Raw genomic sequence first — 25512 nt, 5'->3', positions numbered from 1 at the left:
TGGGCAATTTTGTTGAGGCGCCGGTAATCGATACAAAAGCGAAACGAACCATCTTCTTTACTAGCACTGCTGGTGAAGACCAGGGGCTTTGAGATGGACGGATTACACCACATTGTATCATGTCCTCAACTTGCTCATTGATCACGCGACGCTCTGCCGCTGACACACGATAGGGGCGCTGTCGAAAAAGCAAGTTAGAGCTGGTCTGAATGTGGTGCGCGACTGTGGAAGTGCGACTGAGAGGAGTGTGGGCAGCGTCGAAGGCGAAGCGAAACGTCTGTAAAGGGCCACAAGCTGCGTCCGGTAGGTGGAAGGAAGAGCGTTATCGATGGCGGTTCGGAAGAAGTCGTCTGGCAACGAATCAGGCGTCGGATCGGACTGCAGAGCATCAATGTAGTTACACGGGAGGTCTCGGAGGCGTCCAGTTCAGAGAGAAGGTGGGCTGGTTGAATAGAACCGGGAGATTCCCCACGTAGCAGAGTAATCGGGCGCGGAGACGGATTGTAGATGAGTAGCTTCGTGAACCCACCGTGAACATTGAGAACAGCAGATGGTAGAGGCAGGTGCTTGCGGTGGGTGAAGGATGCAGACGGCGTAAATAAAACACTAACGGCTGACACAGCAGGACACGAAAGAGGCACAAGGGCACAAGCCTCTAGTGCTATGTCGACATCTTCAGCAATGGTGAGCTTTTGAGGACACTAAACAGTTGTCGTCGGGCAGTGTGTCGCACAGTGCAGAAAATTCCACTTCAGCTCGGGCGCAATCGATATTGGCGTTATTTTTAGACAAGAAGTCCTATCCAAGGATCACGTCGTGGGAACAAGACGACATAACTACGAACTCTGCACTGTACAAAAGACCTTCAATGACGACACGCGCTGTACATGCTGCTAAAGGCGCAATCCTCTCTTCACTGGCAGTGCGGAGCGACAAACCATTAAATGACGTAACTTTTCGTAATCGTCAGCAAAGTCGCTCATGAATCACAGACACTGCAGCCCCCGTATCGACCAGCGCATATACAGACAGACCATCGATAGAGATCCCTATAACGTTCATGGGCGAAATATGAGGCCTTGAGCTTTTCGCAGAGCACGCAGTTCTCGCCTCAGGAACCGCGGAACTTAGTTTCCCTTGTCAGCAGGGGGTGGTCGCCGGCGCATTGGTGACAGTGGCCTGCGACGTGGAGAAGGAGAACGATGGGTCGTATATGAACGCTGTTCGGCGGCGTATGCAGGCGAAGAGGGAGCAGAACGAAGCAGCAGTGGGGAGTACTCCGAAGACGCAAGTTCTGGATGCGCAGCCATGCGACGACGGCATCGACGGGCCACATGTTCAGGGCAACCACAGTAGTAGCAAATTGGGCGATTATCCGAAGTGCGCCACAGGTTGTAACTGCGCGGAGTCGCAGGATGAAGCAGAGCCGAGGAAGCGGTGTGTAGCGTAGGACAAGCTGCATGGGTGGTAACAGCTCAGGCGGAGGCCGCGCAGCCGCTGCCACGTAGGTCAAAGGGGCTGGAACATGAGGTTGGCTATACTGTACTGGCGCTCCGACGTATGGCAAGGGAGCGACAGCAGGAGCTTTAGGAAGCCTGGGAAGTGCTTCTGCGACTTGTTCGCGGATAACTTGCTGCAACTTTGGCACCAAAGGAGGGAGTGTCAGGACGATTGGGAACGAGGGACAGTTGTCGGACAACTTCTCTAACAAACTGCTTTATTTGTGGCAGCAAGGAGGACTGTTCTGCGTCAGGTGTTAGAGCTGCAAGAGGCTCCTGGTGTGAGAGCGAGGAACGAGTGATTTTACGGCGCTTGCGTAATGCCTCAAAGTTTTGGCATGCATTGATTACGTCGACGACGGTTGCTAGATTCCTGGCCAGAAGCATCTGGAACGCGTCGTCGTCAATTCCTTGTAAAATGTGACCAATCTTGGCATGTTCTGTCATTGAAGTGTCCACACGTTTGCAGAGGTCTACAACGTCTTCAATATAGCTTGTAAAATTCTCGCCAGGTATTTGTGCACGGCCGCGCAAGCGTTGCTCGGCGCGCAGCTTGCGCACTGCAGGCCGGCCGAAAATATCGGCAAAACTAGTCTTGAAAGCAGACCATGATGAGATATTGGCCTCGTGGTTGCGGGACCACAGGTTGGCAACATCCGTTAAGTAGAAGATGACGTTATTTAATTTGAGGCCGTCGTCCCATTTGTTGAGTACTGACCCGCTCATATGAGGAAAGCCAATCTTCGACATCGTGGTCGCCGGTTCTGCTGAAGATTGGAGGGTCCCGTTGGCGCAAAGCTCCAGCGCAGAAGACGGGGGACGAGGAGCTGGTTGTACTAGGGGTGGTAGCATCGGTCACGTGCGGCTGCGAAGCTCCAGGGCGGACGAAAATCCTCACCTCCACCAAGTGAAAGGGGTTTTACTGGGGGTTCAATAGGGAATATAGCCCTCTGTAAGTTGCACGGCGAACAGCACAAGAACACAGTCCGTTAAGGCACAAAACCAGCGAGCTCGAGCAGCGCAGCGGCACTTCGTCGTCCTCTTCCTCGTCTTCGTGAATCCGAATATATATATATATTTATTTAAATGTTTTAATACACTTTTTCTTTTCATGTTATAAACCTATGTTGTCAATATTCATCATATTTTTCACCAAAGTGTAAATTCAAGAAAAACATTTTCCCTTCATTGCCTGTTGCATGTCTCTAGGCATCTCTTAATATTGAACTTATTTCTATTTTGTATGTGATTATCAAATAGTATATTTATTTCACTTCATTTTGATGTGCTCTGTGCTAATAAAACCAAGTTTTTCCACTTAAATATAATAGAGGAACATACACAAAATAGTTAAAACAAGCTCAGATGAATTACCTGAGAACGTTGGTCGGTTTCCCATGACTCAAGATGAAGCAGAAAAAAGAGCTGTTCAAAACTGTTTTGATGTTCTTCAGTTAAAATTAACTTGAATAGTGACCACGAACCACAGCAACCATGTTCAAAGACATTCGCAGGGTGTCTGCACAGCACTATCAAGGGGAGAAAAAAAAGAAAAAAAAAAGAGGGTGGTTTAGCTTCACTAGACACGGATATACATACAGAAGCAATGTTTATCGCTTGTATAGCTGAGTACTGTCATCAGTACAACGCTTTGATGTGAAATAGGCTAGGCCTAGTGGCACCCGACAGTACACCGGCAGCAGCAGAGCACTTGTCCTCAGTGATGGTGTACCATACCCTTACTTCTAGGTTGCAGGTTCACTGGCACATTTCACATAATGATTTGTCCTGAGTCATTTTGCTATCACCTTAAAATTCAATATATATATATACGGGAGCGACTGTATTCCCTACATGATAATATGCATTAACTGTTGACTTCATATCCCCTTGGTGAAAACTTCCATTGCGTAGTCATAACATTCAGGCAAGTTCAGTGCTCTTACTGCCAAAATTTACGCATGCTTACATGAATTGAAACCTCACAAAATTAGCGCAAATCAAATACTTGACTTTGCTCATGCTGGTATTAATGTGGTATGAATTTTTCAAAATAGCCAGACAGAATTTACCAAATCAGCAAACATGTGGAGGAAGATAGAATGCAGTCAAGCATCGGCAGTAGCAAGTAGTGCACGGGACACAGTTGTTTGCAGTCGCTCTTAAAGTGGGCTGTGCTTTTCCTCCACATGTGCAGGTCATGGTGCTGCCATGGTCATCGAGAGCCTTCAGCTGCTGTACCACCTGGCTTGTTTCCGGTGCTGCGTGTGCCAAGCACCTTTGGGCAACGGACTGTGTGGCACAGATGTCCGTGTCCGTAACACAAAGCTTCACTGCACTGACTGCTACAGCAATGACGAGGGTAAAAACATGCCACTTTATTAAGCCCTCTACACACTATGAATGATGCACAATCTTTTTTTTTTTCGTGCAGCGGGAGTGAAGCTGAGTCGGGTCTGATGGAATCACGCCTGGTACAATACTTGCATCAGCCGATGCCTTGCCTTGGCTGCTGATCCCGACGTGCAGGTGCTGTACTGCTGAGGCCTGCATGTGCAAGAAAAAGCTGTCAATGCATTTTTATATATATTTTGTATGTAGAAGATAGTCTACCGTGGCAGCTGTTTATATCACGCGCAATAAAGCTTGTAGCCAAAGAGAACTGCTGTGGACTATTATACTTGATCACGAGCCTCTTCCACAGACAAAGCTAATTCACTTGAAACCCAAAAAAAATGTTTGAAATATTGAATGACCTGAAAAATAAAACAACAACAAATAAAGCTGACAAGAATCTCTTCCATTATGGTAAATTTATTTGGTGATGAGAACAATGTGACTAAATATTTTTCACATTTCTATTGGTGCTTTATTAATTGAATGCACACTGTCTAGGGCATTCAAGTAGAACAGGTAAAATTTGTCCAAGATCCTTCGTGGCATGGTGCCACGCCACCATGTGTGTGCGGAAGGCTTCGCTGCACAAGGAACATGACAAGGGCACAGTTTGGCATGACAGGAGAGTTGTGCGAAAAAACGGTTGGCTGGCTTTTATCCATGGACTGCCACAAACAACATTCAAACTTCAATGTAAGAAACACAGATATTGTGAATTATTGGCTATAATGAACTCTTCTTATATAGTTTGTGATGCATTTGTCAAAAAATATTCATTTTATACGAGGTGGTTAAGGAAACACTTTGAAAATTTCTATATACAAACAGCTCAAAACAGAAAAAAATATCGAACAAACTCTCAGTCTCAGTGCAGACACAATTTATAGTTAAAATGTTATAAATATGCAACTAATCAACAAAAACTGTCTAATCTGCTAATGCTATTCAGCAGTCAGTGCCAATAGGGAATTCAAAGCCGTGAAGAATATGCCACATCAGTTTTTGAAACAAAGAACCATAGAACTGCACCATAATAAAATCCAGTGGTTTCCAGCAAGAAACGAACTGAGCGCACTGGACGCGGCAGAAGCTCAGTGTAGACGAGAAGTCTGCCAACGATGTGTTGCGGTCACTGAAATTCAAACTGCCTACTCTAGTGTCCTCACATCTGCTCCGCCCTCTTCACTGTGCCCTTGGAGGCATCGCTTTGCCAGAGGTGGTGGTGCAGCAAGTGAACTTCATGCCAAGGTTCACGCTGCTTTTATCTTGCACCGTAGTGTTCTTATCTCGAACTCCTCAACAGCACCACTGAAGATGCGTGGAGGACTGGAAGCCAGGGCGGCCAGTGCACGTTGCACCACCGCACCTGTGAAATGTGCTCTGGAAGTGGTGGTATGAACAAGCCTTGTGGCAACTAAGCCATGCTCATGCTGGCTGTAATGGTAGGTCATTCTTGTTTTTACTTTTTTTTTTTAGGCTGCCCGATCTAGCCTGCCAGGGAGGTGGTGAAAATATATAACGTTTGCTCAGATGTACCATTTCCCACATGACATGCATTTGGTGCGAGGATACCACCCTTACTGGCATTTGCAGCCTCCGGAATTGCTACAAACACCTTAAAATGGAGCTAAAGCTTCAAAAAATGTTTCCCTTTGTGTTCAGTTAGCATTTCCTAAGTTGCCATCTCTTCACCACTGCACTGCTTTTGCACGTGTTCATGACAAAACTTTTTTTAGTAACGAATTTCAGCGATATCAAACTACTTCCTACTTGACAATTTTCTGTAAGCGCTCGGACTATTCTTGGATGCACGGTTATAGGATGGGATGTTTGTCACTGCATGCAAGCCAGCAATGTGCAGCAGGCATGTAACTCAGGATTGCTTGCTACACTGGTCGTACTTGGCCTTAACTAGATTTGAACTGGGTTCAATTAGCAGGCTTTCAACAGATGATTCAACACAAAAATGAGAAAGCACCAATAGAGAAGCACATGCACTGACCTGTATGCACAAGGAGTAATATGAGCAAGCTTTGCTGACCCCTGAGACATGGGAACTTGAGCTACAGGTACAGCTCTAATATGGGTTTCCATTGAGTGAACAGGAGCACTTTTAGCTGCACTAAAAGTGCTCTCGCGAGTTTCGGCGCCTGCCAGTGGTCGAACAGGAGCAGCAGCGTTGTGTTCTATTGGCAGAGGAGGCGCGCTTTTGGGGTCCCGAGAGCAGCCGAGAGCAGTCCTCGGTGCTACGTCGCCACCAGCGGAGTACAGGGAGAACAGAGGAAGTCTCGTGACCTTTTCAATGTCACTTCTGGTTATCCGCCCGGAGCCCGGGCCCCAGGCAGGAAGGTCACGCCTGATGTCACTGCCCTGAAATTGCATATCTCTTCTTTCCACCTTCCTAGTCCTACACCACCATAGTCATCTGGTGCATGGCTATTGTGACCAGGGGCATTTTCCAGTTTAGGCATATGGAAATGATAGTTTTCCAAACAGCCCCTCCACTGCTTTCAGCTGTGTACAATAAACACACAGCCCACTGGGACATAAGCTCCGCCTTTGAGAATATGATGCAATAGCCCTCATGTGCGGGTCCTCTGGCGGATCTTCGTTCACATACGTGAATTTTACTACTCAATTACCAGCCCCTTATCATCTCGCATATATTCATCAGAGTGCCCATTAATGTGAAAGCCATATACACATGCCTGCATGGCTTACAAGTGTGTGTCTTACTCCTCGCCCAGGAGTTCTAGATGGTTCGATTGCCATCCCTCCAATTGTGTTATCTGTTTCTCATTCCTTTATGTTATAATCATCCTATACCCCCTCGTAGAGAAACACCTCCATAAATATATTACCTGGTGTCTGGAGAATCCGCATTCTCATCTTTTGTTTTTCTGTGACATCAGCGCATAGCTTTCCATGTTATTCTGCCCTCAAAGCAGATTGCGTGCCATGTCACATGGTCTTCACACAACCTGTCAACCAATCAATTCTGCCACTTGCCAGAGCCAGTGATTTTTTTGCCCACAGTGCCGACAATACTGGATTTTCTGTGGAACAGGGCATTTGCCTCTATCATGTTAATACTGAGCAACGGTGGCATGCCACACACTCACTCACTTGGATAGGAAGGCTTGCAGGGCCTCCCTGGTACAGGTGAGGAAGTACTCCTTGGGAACCAGGTCTGCCAGGATGACCATGGCGCCTTCCCTGGTTGCTTGTGACCAGCTCACCTTGTGTTCCTTCTCAGCCTGCAACAGACGCAGCCAATCATACAAAGCGCTTGTTCAATAATGTATGCACAGTAAAACTAAACAAGTCGCATTGAAGCTTGTTTTTGCTGCTGACAAACCCCACACTCAACCTGATATGAGTACCATATTTACACGAATATAGTGAAAGTTTTTTTTTCTTCCCAATTTGTTGGTTTCAGAACGCACCTCATGTTACATTTTCCTCACTGTTCACGACATCTACAGTGAACTACACCACTATAGGAAACCCATGCTGGAGCTCTCCTCAACGCCAGCACTCGGTTTCTGAAGGAGCGGAGAGAAGCAGCATTACCTACGCGTAGCCATGGCCATGCAGAGCACGACTGGCTTTGGAGTTTGCACAGCCCACCCACGCGGGAGCACGTGCATGCAGAGCAGGAGGAGGAGGAACAGTCACGTGGACACGGCTAAGGGCATTTTTTTTTAAAATTCAGATACCAAGTTATTCAACCCAAGGTTCCATAATTCAGGGTACCTTTTGGTCACTGCTTGCAGTAGCAATAACAAAATCTTAACAAATTTAGTTACGTTGGACGAATGCTCTACTTTCTGCTCACTATTTTTATAAACAATCTAGAAATGGAGTTGTGATCACCAAACTTCTCGCCAAGTGAGACAATTCTTTTTCTTTCTCATTTATTGCAATTATTTATCACGTACATCCAACATCTGTTACGGAGCACTACCGCACCTGATTTAGAGATGTCTACCTTTGTTCGTAGATTGCCCAGCCATTCAATATCTCAGTATGAAATGCCAAGAGGCTTTGCCGACGAAATGTCCCACAAGTGCTCTGTCCTTTTGTTCTTCTGGAACATACTTTCTCAGACAATTAAGAAATTAACTTGCACACAGCGAATGACGATAGTCAAGAGGTTGATGACTGCAGACTGAAGCTGCCAAACGTGCATTCAGTGTTGCAGCAGGTCAGCTGATGCACATCGAGAAGCATGTGGTAGCAGGAAGCTGGGGTTCATGGTACTGCTGAGTGGCAGTGGCCACATGTGCCAGTGACATAATGAAAACAGTGCACTACAAATGGGACAAAGCACAGAAGACACGGAAATACTGCGCTGACTAGCAACTGATGGTTCTATGGTTCTTCCTCCGCAATCAGAAAAGTAATGATAAAACCAGAAGACCCCCAAAGAATACCAGAAAAGAAAACAAAAACTAGTAAGAAGAAAGAAAATCCAACTGGCCTGGTATCTTTCCATAGTGCCAGTGATAAAAAAAACCCACTGGCACAATCGCACAACATGGCACAGGGGTGCAAACATGCCTTACATGAAAAAGGCCCCTTTCAATGATCAGAAACATGCATTTTACTTGTGTGCGCACACGTCTGTGCAATTGTGCACATAGCTTATTAACCAGTTTTTACCTCTTGCAGCTGCACACCTTTTCTCCCCGTCTATTCTATCTGCGTAATTTTTACGAGTTGCAAAATTGGATGTGCCTGATAAATGTGCAACACTATTTGCAACTGGCAGCCATCATTTCCCCTTTGTTCTTTCTTTCTCACAGAACCTTGACCTACAGGGCAGCCCTGTCATGGCAGCTCACCTTCAACAAGCCCAGGTGCACCATGAGTTCATTGGTGAGCCATGGCAGGCTGTTCTCTTTCTTGGCCAAGTTGAAGGCAGCCGAGAGAAGCGAGTCAGAGCAGTCCAGTGACTGCTGCTTGCTGGCATCGCCTCCCTCCCCACTGCCCACCACGGATGCCACCTGCACAAGCAGACACAGAGCAGGCAGGTTCTTTTTGTTTTTTTTTTTCTTTTTTCAAGCGCTCTTCCAGTTAGCAACAGTAAGTCCAGCGAAAACCAAGCACATATGTGTTGACACTGTAATGGTGCTGTGATGACAGGCACTGCCAATGTCGAGGTCAATAGAAGGGTAGACTAGTGCCGTACTGAAGCAAGCCATTCACCAAGCAAAACTTGAGCACGCAAAGAATAGACAATCTGGGTGGCGGCAGTAGGAGTAAGTGCATGCAGCGGTAATCCAAGAAAAGAATGGCCACTGCTATTGGTCATACTCAGTTTAATGGCGGCAGCGAAAAGACACTCAAAACAATCATAACCACTGGGTGCCGCACATTAGCAGGTGCAATGTCACGTGCCATACATTGTAGGAGTGTCCCAACTGTATGCGTGATGGAGCGTGCAGCACTGAGGAGTCCAAATAATAGCCATTGTGCTGCCTAGTGCGGCGTCGCTTGCCGATTATAAGCGATGTGACAAAGTAATATCATGAATTCACCGTGGATGTTCCTGCACAGCGACCCAGGTTTTCAAATGAACCAACTGGCTTGAATTACCCCGTAAAATTTACATCAGAAGTTATAGCAGCAGCAAATCTGCGCGAATGATCCAGAATATCAATTTAACCGAAATCAAGTCATGTATGTTTTCGGCGTTACAAGAACAATGCATTTCAGACACCAAACGAGCTTAAAAGGTTCATGCATGCCTCCCTGCCCTCTTGTGGGTAAGCTTTTGTCAGGCTGAATCTAAAAGAGCTCTTTTCACATACATAACCTGCCTATCACTGCAAAGAAAATGTACCATATTTGCCAAAAGTAGCCTAACAGCTGCATTCGCTACTGGAGAAAGCTTAAAGCCAAGTGACAGCAGGTGTTCTTCTGTTCTTGCTCCCTGGCTACGCAAGTAATGCTGACGTAAGCCTCTATTCTCGCTTGCCTCCCTGTATAAGTACGCAAGTAGCAAATGCATTGTATGGTTTCGCGCTTTGAAGTAGTGCGAGGGCACAGGTCTACATCAGCCAGCTTACGCAGCGCTCTCCAGTGATGGCCCATCACTGGAGAGCACTGCGCCACTGCTTGGCCTCCAGCTTGCTCCGACAGCCAATGTGGCTGTCCGGTGACTTTTGGCAAAGACAGTATGTGCCACAATAAGTCACTAGTTTGGTCTTCTAATGCTGAGCTTAATTCTCCCGTTAAGCACTAAACTTGCCTTCATGAATGTGGTCACGTAGCTTCGAATTAGCTCTGTGCCGCTTGAACACGATTCCACTTCTTGAAGAAGACGCTGCGAGCGCTGGCTACCAAGCTGTGCCAGCCGGGCCGCTGTCGGATTGGACAGGAACTCCTGCAAAGCATCCAGCACCCCCGACATTGCCACCTCCACAACTATAAGATCTATGTGCCACTGTTAAAAAAGAAAAATGCAGCTGCACTAGTGACCAAGAGACCAGCCGTGCGTGCAAAATGCTTCCTATAGTGCACCCCTGTCACACAGGCTGTTTGAACGCTCACTGGGTGCCACCTGGTGGCTTTCAGTGATCACTCAATGAGATTTGGCCCAATGGAAGCACGGGAACATCAGAATCTAAATGGCCCTTGAAGCCTCGTGGGCAGCCTCACATGCTCCAAACACTCAATTTAAAGGTTAAATGGTCAAGATAAACCTTTTCAACTCCATTTCAAACTAAGCACAACAGGTAAATAAACTAATATTTATGTACTCAGGAGTCAAAATGACAGCTGCGCACATTGTCTGCTGGTCAGGCAGAAATAAACCAACACTGCTATCGTTATACGGCGTGCCACTGTGTTCCGTCCACTTCCACCTCTTAGCGAACTTTGTAGCAACTGAGACCAAGTGATCCACAAGTGCTGCAACAGCACGATCAACGATTTGTGGCAGCTTGAGGAACAGTTCGTGACAAAATAGAGCGTAGCAACGGGACAAGATACAAGTGCCGACTAGCAACTGTCTTTATTTCGAAGAAACACAACTTCTTATAACATCTGCACCACACCTCAAATCACGTGCGTCGCAACCATATCATTGAGGCGGTCTCAAATGACAAGCAAAGTCTTGTAATCAAAGAAGCGAATCACATTCTTGAGAAGTTCAATTTTTTGCCTGTTAATGCAACAGCTAGACGGCGTATTGGTACAGCTGTCAATAATATGCGTTACGGGGCTATTTGGTTCATGCTCGTTAACTTATACAGGTGCAACAAAGATGACCCAACAGGCAAGAAGGACAGGACAGGAGGCTACTTGCAACTGATTTATTCGGAAACAACGAGGATGACATCAATACTAAAAGATGAATGTATGATCAAATCAATACCACGTGCAAAGGCAAGAATTCATATGAGGAAGGCACAGGAAACTCATCTAGTCTTCTTACATGTCACAAAATGCAATCTTTATTATAAACTGCCGCAGATGGCATACTTACACAATCACTCCCACAATTCTTGATTTGATAAGCTTCAACCAGCTCCTGCGCAAGCGTGTCAGAGCTTTTACACAAAACGCTAGTTTCTTGGAGACAAGCATCGCACTTAAGCAATTTTTCTTTCCCACATTCGTTAATGTGAGCCGGTAGGCAAGACCTAGTATCGGTCTGAAAGGACAAATTATGCTCCCATAGCTTCTTGCTAGTACATCGGCCTGATTGTCCAATGTAAACTTTCCCACATTTCAAAGGAATACTATACACTACCCCCTTTTTTCGCACTTCACAAACTGATTCCGATGCTTAATAGAGCAGTCACCATTATTGTCATTGCCACTTGAAGCCAACCAACACAGGGAAGAAAGTTTTTGAGGGGCTGAAAAAACCACAGGCACATTGTACTTTTTAGCCACGCGCTTGAGATTATGCATCACTTTATGCTGACATAGGATAATCATTGGTTTTACTTTCTTAGTAGGTTCAGCCACCTTACCTGTGCTTCCTGATATGAATTCTTTCCCATGCACACGCCATTGATTTGATTATGTCTTCATCTTTTAGTATTTAAGCCGTCCTTGTTGTTTCCAAATAAATCAGTTGAAAGTAGAGTCCTGTCCTGTCTTTCCTGCCTCTTGTGTCGTTTTTGTTGCACCTATATAAGTTAACGAGCATGAACCAACTAGCACCGCAATGCATATTATTGACAGCTGTATCAACACACCATCTTTTGCATTAACAGGCAAGGAATTGAACCTGTTAAGAATGTGATTCTCTTCTTTGATTACCAGACTTTTCTTGTCATTTGAGATTGCCTCAATGATATGGTTCTGACGTATGTGATTTGAGGTGTGGTGTAGATGTCATAAGAAGTGTTTCTTAGAAATAAAGACAGTTGTGAGTCAGCGCTTGTGCCTTGTCTCATTGCTACGTGCTGTTTAGTCACAAATGGATAACCAACTGGCCCAGCTGGCTTCAGAAACAAAATGGACATCGTTCCCCATCACCACCCTGTGTGGATTGTGCCGAAATGTGATGTATTTGAGTAGCTTTTCCCAGACTTTCAATTAAAAGTAGCACTTCACTATTTGGACGGTCTCATTACTGCTTTACTGTGTATTTACTTGGGATTCCTACTCATGAAACTACCTCCTAAACCGTGTGTTCAAGAATGAAACTTGTACACTGAGAATAACACATGTGGTAGGGGCATAAGAGTACTATAAAGTTTGTAGTAGGCAGCATTTAAAAACTGGCTGCCATCTACCAGTATGCCAGGAACTTCCTGCCGAGACAGTTGGCACATGTTAAATTTCTAAAACACAAGGTGCCACATAAAAGAGAGAAGGTACAAAAAATTTACCATGTAGAACTAACCAGCCTGGCAACATACAACGTTGGTTGGTACACCACTCCCCTGGCTGTGCCAAGAGCGCAGCTAGTGAGCGGCTGCTTGAAGATGAAAACAAATACCGCAACTGGCTGCAGAGCATGGAGCCACATTTACAGATCGACTTTGACTTCCAGTCTAGGTGGGTGTCCTGTAGTGCCTTCCCCTGGCTGTGGAAAGAGCACGGCCGTTCGAAGAGGAAAGTAAAGACCATGCCTAGCTGTGGCGTGAGAAGCCACAGCTGGCTGTTCAGTTTCAGCCTAGATACTGGTTGCCAGTAAGCACACCGAGAGAGATGTGGGACCACGTCCAGCGAATTTAATCAAAACTGATGTGAGTGAAATTCTAAAAACCGCCAATAATGTTGAGAATAAGGAATTCATCGTAAATTGTAAACATCAAAAGCAGGTTTCTCGAGGGCAATGAAAGCGGCTCTGAAGCCTTGCGTGCGGGTAAACAACACTATGCATTTACCTCCTACTTTGTTTTTGCTTTCAGCATATTTAAAAACTATGGCTATCTGGAACATTTCACACGATCCTTTGTGTTCAGGATTAAGGAGATTCTACTGCACTTTTGTGCTAAATCTCCAGTCTAGCTTTCAGTATACTGTGGCCTCATTTGGTGCATTAAATTTGTGTACTTACTTTTTTCCCTGTTTTGCACTCGCTCACAAAATCTTGCATTGCAATCATAGTCATGTTACATTGAATTAAACGCAGTAGACAACTCAGCAGTTATTAATAACAATCCATTATGCTTTGAACTCTATGAAGAATGTAGTTGAGCATAACATTACACAAGCATGGTGACACAGCCAACAACTAGATGAGCTGAAAAGCTTTCATCAGCATTCCATCAGCAATGCCATACGAGTTCTTAGGCGTCTGCATTGACTATATTTGCCGCTGGTAGCTGCACAGCCCACACTCAAATTATGATTTTTTTTCAGCTTCAGCGAATCTTTTTCAAGTCCAAAAGATGTCAACAGAAACAATTAGCAAAACCACACTGCCATCAAAATTCCATCCAAGGGCCCTCACCTCGGCACTGCAGCTCGCTTCCACAGAGGCATTATCCAGCCTGTCCTTCTCGTCGCCATCGCCACCATCATCCTCATGGTCCTCTTCATCATCCTCATCATCATCACCACTGCCTTCATCATCACTAATAGTAATGAACAAGAAAGGTGTAGAATATTGTGAACATTCAATTCATGCAAAAGCACAAGCTACGTTATGGGCATGGAGGAAGGAAAACTAAGGAGGGAGCGCGCGGCTATACCCGTGAAGCCTAGTCATAAAAAATATAAGGGAGCGAGTCGGTCCCCACATGATTAGACCACATGATAGCATGCGGTGATATCTACCACCGCTGCGCGTGCATGCACGAATTGGCACCGTGCGGGGTCCGCCGCGAGCGTGGCACCGGGGAATAGGCACGGTCCCATGCTTGCCACAGCAGACAGACAGCCATGCTATGCCGCGCGCCCACACCAGGGCAGACGGGCGCACTACCGACTTCAAAACATAGGGACTGACTCGGAGAGTGAAAAAATGGGGGAGGGAGCGGCTTCATCGGCACTTGGCTTGCGAAGGTTGGCCGCGTGAAGTCATGCTCCCTCCTAGTTTTTCCTTCCTCCATGGTTATGGGCCCCTCTTTGAAATATGCACTTGCAGTCTGCACAGGGACAGACTAGCTTCAAATGCAGCCCATGAAGCGCAGGAGTAAAAAGACACGGATGAGCAAGAAGCAAAGGAAACAAATCACAAATGCTATGTAGAGCTCCATTAGCTGGAAGACTCACAATCCAGGCTCTGGACTCCGTTTAACACTTTCGCTGTCGGGCTTTTCAGGCCGTGACGCACCCCTAGTATCGGATTGGTTTCAGGGAACGAGCGTATCAGGGAATGAGCATAGCAATTTATTGTTGATTATGACTACTATACAAATAAAATAGTCAATGGAATATGCAGATTTCAGTGTTCTGCAGGTGGTGTTAATTAGCATCATCCTCATTATCAGCCTGATTATAAATTCGATAAATAGGGATAATATAATTAAAAAAATTGCTCGATGCTTCTAGACAGACCATATCCGAGCTCGGCTGGTATTTATAACCAAAAGAGCCATCGCTCCAGTCCACAGTCGAAGGTCCCGCGCGGTCAGCCAATCGAAAGTAACTACTCTCACGGAAGGCGCACTTTCGGTGGCCCGCACAGCGGAGATAAATAGCACGTTGTGAAATAAAAATGACAGAGGGAGATGGAAAGAGGCTAAAACAACCTCATTTGCTACTGCTAGCCGCAAGCAAGCGCGCGGCAAGAGAGAGCGGAAGCTGCGATCGAGTCATGTGTCGACCTATTGGAGAGGCAACGGCGTGAGCCCCGGATCTTGACGTGTCGTAGGAGACACGGCAAGAAAATCAAAATAAAAACCTGCAAACCTGCGGCAGATGGCAAAACGACCCTTGAACCCGCAACTGCATGCACGCAAAGCGAAACGCGTGCGCCGCATGATCGCTCACGCATAGCGACCGTGCCCCCCAACAAAGAAAGTGGCGGGGGTCGACGCGGTCGCTCCATACTTTTCACAACACGGGGTTAAAATATGAACTTGTAGAAAGATTTGACAGATGACGCAGCCTGTCCAAGCGCGCCAGCTTCACGTTCAGGTGCGAAGTTTTGAATGCACGATAGAGAACGTACCGGTATGTCGGTGACACTGTTGGGGGGGGGGGGGGGGGGGGGGGGAAGGGGGGGAGAAGCGCAAAAACGTACCGGTACGTTCGTGGCAGCGAAAGGGTTAAGGGGGGACAGGGTCCTGAAACATGTTTCTTTACTTTTAGACTAAATGCAATAAAACTGCAGTCTTAATTATTTTTTTATGCTGATTTCAAATATATAACCCCTTTTCTGATATGTCAATTTGCTTTCAAAACATTCGACATTTTTATTCCTTTGTTCACAGAAACAATGGAGAAAAAAACTACTAATCGGGAAACTATTGATAACATGTGCTTAGACAGTACACAGTATAAGGAATACAATGTAGCGACTACTCTTTTGATTAAGGCAATATTAGTCACTTTCAGGGGTGGAAGCAGGCTTGAGCATTTTGGAGCAATAAAATGTGAATTTTGGAGCACTCAAATTATGTTCTGGAGCATATATTCCAGCTCAAATGTTCTTATTAGTGGCAATTTTTCCTTCTTGACGAAAAAATCCAATTTGACTACTTTTTATTCAACATTCAATGCTTTGCTGACTACGCAAGCATTTCAGACACAAAAAACATGTACAAATCCTAACACAACACAGCTGACCTGAGCAACATTTTGGAACAGACTGGCAGCAAATGGAATGTCTGCTTATACAGTGCTAAAATCTTTTCACTATTTTGACTTTATAAAATCAGAGGTGGATTCTACTGTTTTGATATGTTTAAGCATCACCACAAGTTCGGAGTTCACATTGATGAGCAGCAAATTTCTACTCTCTAGCTTGTGCATATCCTTTCTGACCCTGTAGAAAGATCGCATATTTTGCGGGCATGCCATTAACGGTCCACTGTGTTCTGCTAGATTTGATGGCAAAACAGTGAAGCAGCTGATTGGGAGCCGTTTTAGAGCAATATTGCGTGTTGGAGCAGCATGGAGCAGAATGGACTTTACAACTTGTTGAATTGTGATCTAGGGATTTATGAGGCATTTAAATTAGACTGCACACAAAGTAAGGAAGAACAAAATGAAAAATCTGTTCCCAAAATTGTGCCATTTAATCATTCAGGAGCATGCTGAAACATTCTTGTAAACTGGCAAACTATCAAAAATTTGTGTTTTGAGAAAACAAGAAAAAATGGTCCGAGATGGGGTTTATTTAGCTTGTCTGCACCTTATAAAGTTGAATTCATAACCCAGAGTGTGAATAAATTCGTAAGGAGAAGATGGGCTGTACATTTCCAAAAGTCCCCTTTGCGATTTTCAGCCCATCAACAGTCCTGCCCCTCCTTATGATGAGCTTGAAGGGACAAAAAAATGTACTTGCCTTATCAGAGGTTTTTCTTAACAGAAATGCTCCTTAAGAAAGATGTATGAGCATGGTAAATGCGTCTAAATATATGCTGCATGAAAACAATCGATAAAATGGCCTTCCAGAGAGAGGATAGTTGCTGACATAGCATTCGCTGCACTATGCATGAAGTCAGCTGAAGAAAGAGAGCACGAAACCAGATCACAGTGTCCTACTTGAAAATGGTGTTCGCCTAGTTTTTTTCTTCATCGTGTCATCTTACTGTATCCCGTAGTGGCTGCTACTTTTCTTTTTGTTTCTTTATTTCTGCTCTGCTTCTCACTCCGAATGCTTGGAATGTGTCCAGCCGGGTAGCCGTTGTCTCCCTTATCTCGCTGCTCCAGCAGCAGAGCTGTTAACCCACTTCAGGAGCAGCAAGGTCACAAGACTTCACGCGCTGCAGGAAATACACGTGGTGCCAATATCTAGCGATCTCTTCACCACAATAATGCACTGAAAATGTGGCCTCGGAATGTTTAAGCCTCAAGTCAAGGAGTGGGAATACTTTGCACATACGCGCCTCTTAGTGTGTGGTAGGGGTGTGTGAACATTGAAATTTTCTAATAGAAATCAAACATGAACATAGGAAAAAATGCCTTCAAGCATCTCATCGAATATCTGATCAGTAAAGCAACATAAAAAAAAATGCAAATTTATAAATAGCAAACATTGCTCGTCTTGTTTATTTCAGAATTCACATGTACCTGCAAATAAAATTAATCTACAATTGCACAGAACTGCATAATCTACAACTGCAAAGAACTGTATACTGAATAAATCCAATATGGATTTTTATAGAATTCTGTAAACTGGTTTTCTGTACAGGAAGGACCTGCATGAAGCTGGATGGAGTGCCGTAAACTCTAATTCAGCCTTCAAGGGACCAGCCATCATATGGGCCTGCAAGAACGGCTGAAAAATATTTGCATCAATTTTATCTGAAGTGAGAATGATGTTTTTCTCCGGATTGGTCAAGTGCTTTGCGCACACTGTCGGGAAGGCCCTCCTCACAAAAGGGTGTTGACGCTGAGACAGGGCCGTTTTGTGAAGAAGAACCTTCCCGGAACTGTAACCCATCCTTCTCTCACAACTTTTATATCCACTCACCCCTTTCAAACCCCAGTTCAGTTCAGTCATGTCCGACCCTTCGTGACCCTATGGAGCATATCACGCCACACTTTCCAGTCTCTCACTATCTTCCTAACATCACATAACTTCATCTGCAGCGCCTCGAGGATGCCATCTAACCATCGCGTTCGCTGCCTACCCCTTCTCCAGTGACCCTCAATTTTTCCCAACATCAAATCTTTCTCCAGCGAGTCCTCTCTTCTCATCAGATGACCAAAGTAGCTGAGCTTTAACTTTAGAATTTGCCCCTCCAATGAGCAGTCAGGGTTTGATCTTCTGGCTGTCCAAGGAGCTCTCAAGAGTCTCCGCCAGCACCACAATTCAAACGCGTCAATTCTTCGGCGGTCAGCCTTCTTCACAGTCCAACTCTCGCATCCATACATCACAACTGGAAAGACCATAGCACCCCCTAGTGCAGGGTAGCAAACCAATTTCTTTTAAGAGTTAACATCCCTGCCTTTCCTCCTCATCTTCCTCCTCCTCCTCCTCCCGGAACTGTAAGTCCATGCCACGGCCGCTCAATGGAGGCACACTTGGGTGCGGCCTGTCGCGTTGCCCGGAAGAGCCGTATTGCGCCTAGTTCTCATCGCCACCGCTGCGGCGCCACCGCTCCGTGACGAGTCCGAGCGGAGAGCTGCGCGCAGCGGCCGTGGTTGTGCTTTTGTTTGGGTGTCCGCGCGGTCGGCGCTTGCTCAATTTAGGATTTATGAGCGGCATTTCACACATTGTGATCCTACGTGCAAGTTTGCTATTGATAATGTGATAGCGGCATGTCATCATCACTGGGCTTTTCCAAGTCATTCGTGGTCTTCCGTTTACAACGAGAATCGAGGCAGTCGTGTGCTTCGCTGAGTGGGCACCCATTTAATTGCGTTTCAACCACTGTATTAGATATTACAATCTTGAAATCGGGACAAGTTTTGGGGCCATTTCTTCAGCGTGCACTTTTCTGGAAACTTACAATTCAGGACGTAGCGTTCAACACTATTGTTCAGCCTGTTCCTCTGTTTTCACTAGAAATAATATTCAAGTAGGTACCACCACCGAAACATACTAGCTAACACAAACTGTTGCAAAAGAAACAACACAAGGCAGCCAGTTCAACGACACGCCCGCAGGCTCAGGCAATTTTTTTCTCTCTTGATTATGAAGTTGCGTGATGCACAGAAGACACGCAAGCTTATTCTACAAGCGAAGAACTTTCCTCGAAAAAGATTTATGTGCAAACGTGAGTTTTTCCACTGTCAGATTGATGTTGCCTGTCCAGTTGGTCGGCAGTGGTTGCATTAGTTTAATTAGGTCCTTAGTGTGACTGCGGTCTTCTCTCTCGCAAATTAACTCCGGAAATTGCACAAAATAGGGAAGAAGGGATAAAACCAACATGTTGCATAGCTTGCTGCTTCTTCTGACCTCCAGGCACTTCATCACCTTGCTAACAAAGGTGCATGGTGATTTTCGGATACCTTAGGCGTGCATCATCAACAATTTTGATAAGTCCGGGTTTTTGCAGGAATCACAAGGCACAAAGTTAATAAAAGGATAGGGACTAATAAAATAAAATTATTGACACTCTATACGCACTAGAAGATATTTAAACTTTGGTAATATATAAATAATGAAAACACGGGCAGGCACTGAAAACAGAATAAATAAAAATGTTTCATAACAATCTGTAAAAATATTCATACTTTCTCTTCAAATGGACGTGAAAGTAACCAACCAAGAATGCAATCGGTGCTAACTCTATGTCAGCTGCTGGTTCACACCACACATGAATGAATCCAAGCTGACTCGAACACTCTCTCGCAGCAGACGTGATGGCAGTTGGCAAGGTACGACTTTCATAATCACGAATGCCAAGTTTTATAGCTGCCTAATTGTTGATAGGAGCATTTGCAGACTTTGATGCTTGCAAGATGCCAACCTGCACAAAGCATGGCAAAATGTGTATAATCTCAGTTGATATTTTTTTTCGCTAGTGGTACCTTCAGTATTTTCTCCGAGGTGAAAACTGCAGCCCTTGCGCCAACTCTGTCGTTCCCGCCTTTGAATTGCCTTAGGCTGCTAAAAAGCGATACTACAGGCCCGCTGTTGAGGGCCTGCTTTAGGGCGTATCGGAAGCTGAAAATAAGATTCCGTTAAATGCGATGCACTAGTAAGGCACACAGGAGACATTGTTGTAAGATACTTGATGCGATCAAGAAGGTACTTAATTTGCGCCACTGTGGGTCTGGTTGTCATGATTGTTGCTTCGTACATTTTTTTGGTTAGCCTTTGCTTCGACGTGCCTCCTTGGACCTGAATGTCTTCGATATGGCAAAGTCCAACTCTAACCAAGAGAATCGCTCATCTGACAAATAGAGCGGTTCCTCTTGGTATCTCCATGGCTTCACATGCGATGTTGTGCAAGGCATACCATTTTGATATCATTGTCGTAAAAGTGATCATGGCAGAGCTATCTTGAAACACACATGCTTCAGGATGACACGGGGGGTTGTCCAGAAGGAATAGAAGTGTAGCTATAACAAGTGGGGAAAATATATCTATTTGTCTGCGCACATTAATTTTTTTTCAAGGTTGTTTGGCTCAACATGAGCCCGCGTGAGTAACTTAACTTGTAATGTGGGCAGTTCGGGAACATGGAGGGGACGGCTGAAGGAAGCAGGATCTTCAGTTTTATGTTCTTCCTGTAATCATCATCTGTGAAGTGCAGTGAGTATACCAGTGACTTTTCACTCGGCTCCCACCGGCTTCCTTTTCCGTTCTAGCCTATGTTTTTCAGCCATGCTGCTCGACGTTGTGAATCGCACAGGAACTCATGGTAACCGATCTTTTCTTGCTTTCGTGGTGCACAGCGGCACACAGCAGTTGCCTGGCATGGTGCTGCATACGCTTAGGACGCTGTTGACACAGGCACTGATGACACGCATGCAGAACTATCAGAAACACGTGGTTATGCTGAGCAGTCAAAACGAAAACACGCGCCAACACAGCCAGCGCACGTCGTCTGCTCCTCCGTGCCGGCTGCGCCTCGTCATGGAGTGGTGGCGCCCCCGCAGAGAATGACGGCAGAAACTGTAACTTCTCCCAGTACGTGCTTTCCCAGCCATTGAGGCGCGATGCGACAGGCCGCACTAAGTGCGCCTCCATTGAGCGGCCGTGTCCATGCAGTCGAGCATTGCAGTGGAAGTGCGGAGTGTGGTGAAACTGCAGTTTTCGGTGTAGTCGGTAATTTTCAGTGTATTCAAAAATTACCTAATAACAATTTTTAAATACGAATTGAATAACAAACATATTCGTTTGTATTTGAAATTTAAAATATTCACACACCCCTAATCTGTGGGAATTAGCACGGTATGTGATACATTTGCAATGCCAAGGTCTGGTTTGGTTTGGTTTGGTTTGTGGGGTTTACGTCCCAAAGCGACTCAGGCTATGAGAGGTGCCGTAGTGGATGACTCCAGAAATTTTGACCACCTGGGGTTCTTTAGCGCGCATTGACATCGCAAAGCACACAAGCGCCTCGCTTTTGCCCTCCGTCGAAAAGCAGCCGTCGAGACTGGGATTCGATCCCGCATCCTTGGGCACAGTAGTCGAGCGCCCTAACCACTGCACCACCCCGGCAGGGCCCAATGCCAAGGTCGGGAGATATTCTATGCCAACAAAGGTGCAATGATGCCCCACTATTTTCTCCCCCTCTCAAAAAAAGCAGGCATGCTCTGGCAACACAGCCTCCCCACAGTAGTCCTCTGCGATGGTGCCCATCTTGTGGGGATGCACTTTCTTGCGCAGAATCATGTTATATATTTTAGTTCTTCCACCCCGTCAGCCAGCTGACAGTCCCCCTGTGCTGCATCTCTACCATGCCTGCAGAGGTGCTGGCATGCAGCGGCCACCAAAAGCCCCACAGTATGCCTCATAGATGATTCAATGTGCTAGTGCAAATACAGCCAAATAAGCTAAATTGGCTGTACGTTTTCTTCTTGGACAGTGTCCTGTAGAAGTGCCATAAGTGCCGTCATGTGCAGTCACTGTGGTTCGTGCACGGTCGCCTCGAAAGTTCACTTCAGCCAAAGGACACACGATAGTCTTAAGTGGATTTTTTTCCTTCCACTGATTCATATGAGAAACCGACCAATGGTCTCACAATGTTCATTTTAACAGCAGCCTACTGTGTACAACACAGCATCATTAATGATGCCTAGATCTTGGTTTTGAAGCAAACACCTGATTGAAACGGTGTCCCTTAGAGCAAATACAGTCAAACGCAGATATATTGAATTTGAAGGGATCACGAAATAGTCTGATATATCAATATGTCAATCTATAACACACGAGCTCTTCTCTAGAGGTGTGAATATCGTGTACCAATGCTGGGAACGCGCTTCCAGCACCAACGTGCTGCCCGCTGGCATCCCAGCAGCACATCACTCGCCAAGAATGCACCAGAGGCACATGAGTGTGCGCAGCATCTCAAACCAGGCATCAACAAGGGGGCATTCTAGGCACACCCTCATATGCTGCTCCACAGGCTAGGCTGGAGCGTCAGAGTTGAGGCTCATATTAAATCTGCAGTAACTGACAGTGCTTTGGGAAAAACCGCCACCAGTCATAAAAGGCCCAATTTTGTCACTGGTACATGATAAATGCAATAACTCAAAGTTCAGTACAGTTGATTTCTGCATCGCCTTCAGCAGCGAAGCAAACCATGCGACAGCCACCGCAAGCTTTTGGCCAGGAAGACTGGCTTCACTGCATGACAATTGGTGCACCGAGCGATTGCTTCTCCGCATAACAGTAATTCCGCGTTAAAAACAAGCATGCCGAACCGAAGACCACTTTCAAGCAGACTCAACATTATTCTCATCATGCAGTTCTACAGCATTAGCGCTACCAGCAAGTGTCCAAGGACGCTCAACCGATCTTGCTCCATGCACACAATGCTATCACAGGAGCATCATTGCAGGGCCATGTCACAGAGTTCGATATAACAAATGTGCTGTTAGCGGCAATTTAATAAACGTGAATAACACTGAATACAGAAACATGGCATTTCCAAGGGGGATATTCAGGCAGTTTGATATAACCAATAAATCAATATATCATATTTTCCAGTGTTTGAGATGCATTAAAAAAATTTGCTAGTGCGTACTACACAATACTTTTTTTTCGTTTTGCTGAACGTTCTTAGGTGAACATTATCTTGAAATGGTGGTGGTAATAACTTTTGCAATTACAAAACCTATGGTCGTCTCACAGGCATTATTAATAAGTATTGCCACAAGATGGCGACATCCGCGCTCCTTGTCTAAAGTCCCTTGATAATATGAAAGTAGCGACTTTCTGTGAACTTTGCCGCTGCCCCACGCACCCTCGCAGATCCTCCTCTCTCAACTCTCCCATCAGCGCTCTTCTCAACGGTGATTGGCTCCGCGGGCCGTCGCCGGGAAAAGTGCGCAAAAAGTTTACTCTTTTTGTGTTTTCATTTTTAGCCGGTGCCATTTTTTAGGCAGCTGCCGTTGCTAGAAGCGAGCTCCTAGCATTCCGCGCTTGCACTTCACGCTGTTTTAGTGCAGCGCTATGCCGAGTTGCTGCGTGTTTCATTGCACAAGCTGTCGTGAAAAATGCTTCATTCTTTTCTCAATTCCGAGCGGAAAGAAGGACACCATTCGAATAAAAAAGTGGTTCAACAACATCGGCCGCAAAAACTTCACCCCGACGAAGACTAGTCACCTCTGCTGCCTCTGCGACGTACTGTGCATTTGTTCCAAGCGACATGAAACTGCTTGCAAGCGTATCACAAAGCTGACAACCTCACTTAATTCACTGATCATTTTGCACCATTATGCGCGTCATTGTTTTGACTTCATGGTTCCGCTCAACGTGCTATATAATAGCGACTGCTGATGTATACAATGCGCATACAATAGCCACTTTAATTTCTGAACTAAAGGTCTTGCTTTTCAACGATAACGCGTGCAATGAAGGAGATTGTTAATTCATTAATAGGCTTATGTCGCAGGAGCGTGTAGAGGACTCTTCCACAGAGTGTATGTATATCCGCACATCAAAATTTCGTCTCTTTAGACCCTCGAAATTAGACCTCGTCCTAACCTGGCGAAAATTGCTGTCCAACCTAATTTGAATATGGCGAATTTACTGGTTACATCTAAATCTCGATGGGCGTCCCTCAGAATGTAGCCCCAGGAACCCCCTAAATTTGACCTCATCCGAAGGTGGCAAAATTGATGACCAACCTCATTTGCATATGGCAAATTCATTGGTTACCTCCAAACCTAGGTGGGCCATTGCCAAAATTTAGCTCGCTGGACCCCCGAAATTTGACCTCGTCCGAATTTGACCAAAATTGGTGTCCTACCTATTTGAGTATGGGGAATTCAGTGGTAATCTCCAAATTTAGGAGGGCCACCCCCAAAATTTGGCCCTCTGAATCCCCAAAATTTGACCTGGTCCGAGTCTGACCGGAAATTGGTGTCTATAACCTAATTTGGGTATGGCCAAATTTAGGTGGGCTTCCTTAATTATTTGCCTAGTTAACGGGCGTCATGTACATTTTCGTAGCATAGAGCAGCCGTCGGCCGTGGTCCCAAGAGGTCTAGTGTGTACAAAGAAAACAATGCTGTTTGGTCTTGAGTTGATATAGGAGTGTTTTGTTCATGTGCATCCTGTCGCAGTTATCGACATAAGGCCTGTACGTCTTCCACATTTTGCCACTAAAAGAGTTGGAAGCGTTCTGGATCACGTTTCTTTAGTCTAGTCAAAGCAAAAAAAAAATATATATATATATTGGTCATACTAAAGTTAGGGTTGACACCAATGTGGAGGAGACAAGGTCAAGTATCGGGGGTCGATAGGGCCACATTTTGGGGTACGGACGACACTTCCCTCGGACGACGGGGAAATTGGTGCCCTGATCTTGGTTCTCGGTTTCAGCTAGACGTCACTTCAAGGCCGCCGATAGCAGGAGCTAGGTACGCTCACAATCACTCACACATGAAGTTCCAAACACTGATGCACCCCCCGCCAGGCTCGCTTTTGATGCCCGCTCCGCTATTCCCATCTTAGCATCCTCTTTAAGGAAAAGTACATGTGCTTTCATTCCCCTGTGTACATTCCCCCTCCCTCATAACTTAACGAGATTGGAGGAGGTTTCCCTTAGAAGGATAAGAACTGGGGCGGCCCTTACCCCGTCGGTAACATGCCAATGGGAATCTCAAGCAGACATCGGACCAACCACATGCCCGAAGTGTTCCACACCATTTGAAGAAGTGGATGTTCGCCACCTGCTGTGGACTTGACAAGGGCATCAAGGACACAGATTCTGTGGGAAGTGAGACTAACCACAACAAGGGAAAAAAGCTGTTGGTAACTGTGAATGATATTTCGTTTGAAAAAATGTCATATTTACTCGCATAACAAACTTTCGTTTGTTTAAAGAAAAGCTCATGTCAGCTTGGGTGCAGACCTATTGTGCGAGGGAAAGAAGTTTCCGACAAGCCTTTTTGCAAGTTGAAG

General features: G+C 45.7%; 2 protein-coding genes across 2 annotated transcripts in view; one reads left to right on the top strand and one right to left on the bottom strand.

The window, feature by feature from the left end:
- The window catches only part of smash (smallish), a 37232-nt gene extending 33160 nt beyond the window's left edge, over window positions 1-4072 (top strand). The window contains exons 4-5 of the mRNA XM_084602953.1: window positions 3697-3861; window positions 3934-4072. Of these exons, the coding sequence (XP_084459079.1) occupies window positions 3697-3861; window positions 3934-3959 (191 nt within the window). The 3' untranslated portion in view covers window positions 3960-4072. The remainder of the gene's footprint in view (window positions 1-3696; window positions 3862-3933) is intronic.
- The window catches only part of LOC146194057 (ran GTPase-activating protein 1-like), a 98673-nt gene continuing 77014 nt past the window's right edge, over window positions 3854-25512 (bottom strand). Inside the window, exons 10-14 of the mRNA XM_084602952.1 lie at window positions 13822-13945; window positions 10153-10287; window positions 8744-8905; window positions 7023-7153; window positions 3854-4046 (exon numbers count right to left, since the gene is read on the bottom strand). Of these exons, the coding sequence (XP_084459078.1) occupies window positions 3965-4046; window positions 7023-7153; window positions 8744-8905; window positions 10153-10287; window positions 13822-13945 (634 nt within the window). The 3' untranslated portion in view covers window positions 3854-3964. The remainder of the gene's footprint in view (window positions 4047-7022; window positions 7154-8743; window positions 8906-10152; window positions 10288-13821; window positions 13946-25512) is intronic.

This window comes from Amblyomma maculatum, chromosome 4 (assembly GCF_055883805.1).
Source record: "Amblyomma maculatum isolate TAMU_Amacu chromosome 4, ASM5588380v1, whole genome shotgun sequence".
In the NCBI taxonomy this organism is placed as follows: Eukaryota; Metazoa; Arthropoda; class Arachnida; order Ixodida; family Ixodidae; genus Amblyomma; species Amblyomma maculatum.
This window is presented reverse-complemented; position numbering and strand designations above follow the sequence as displayed.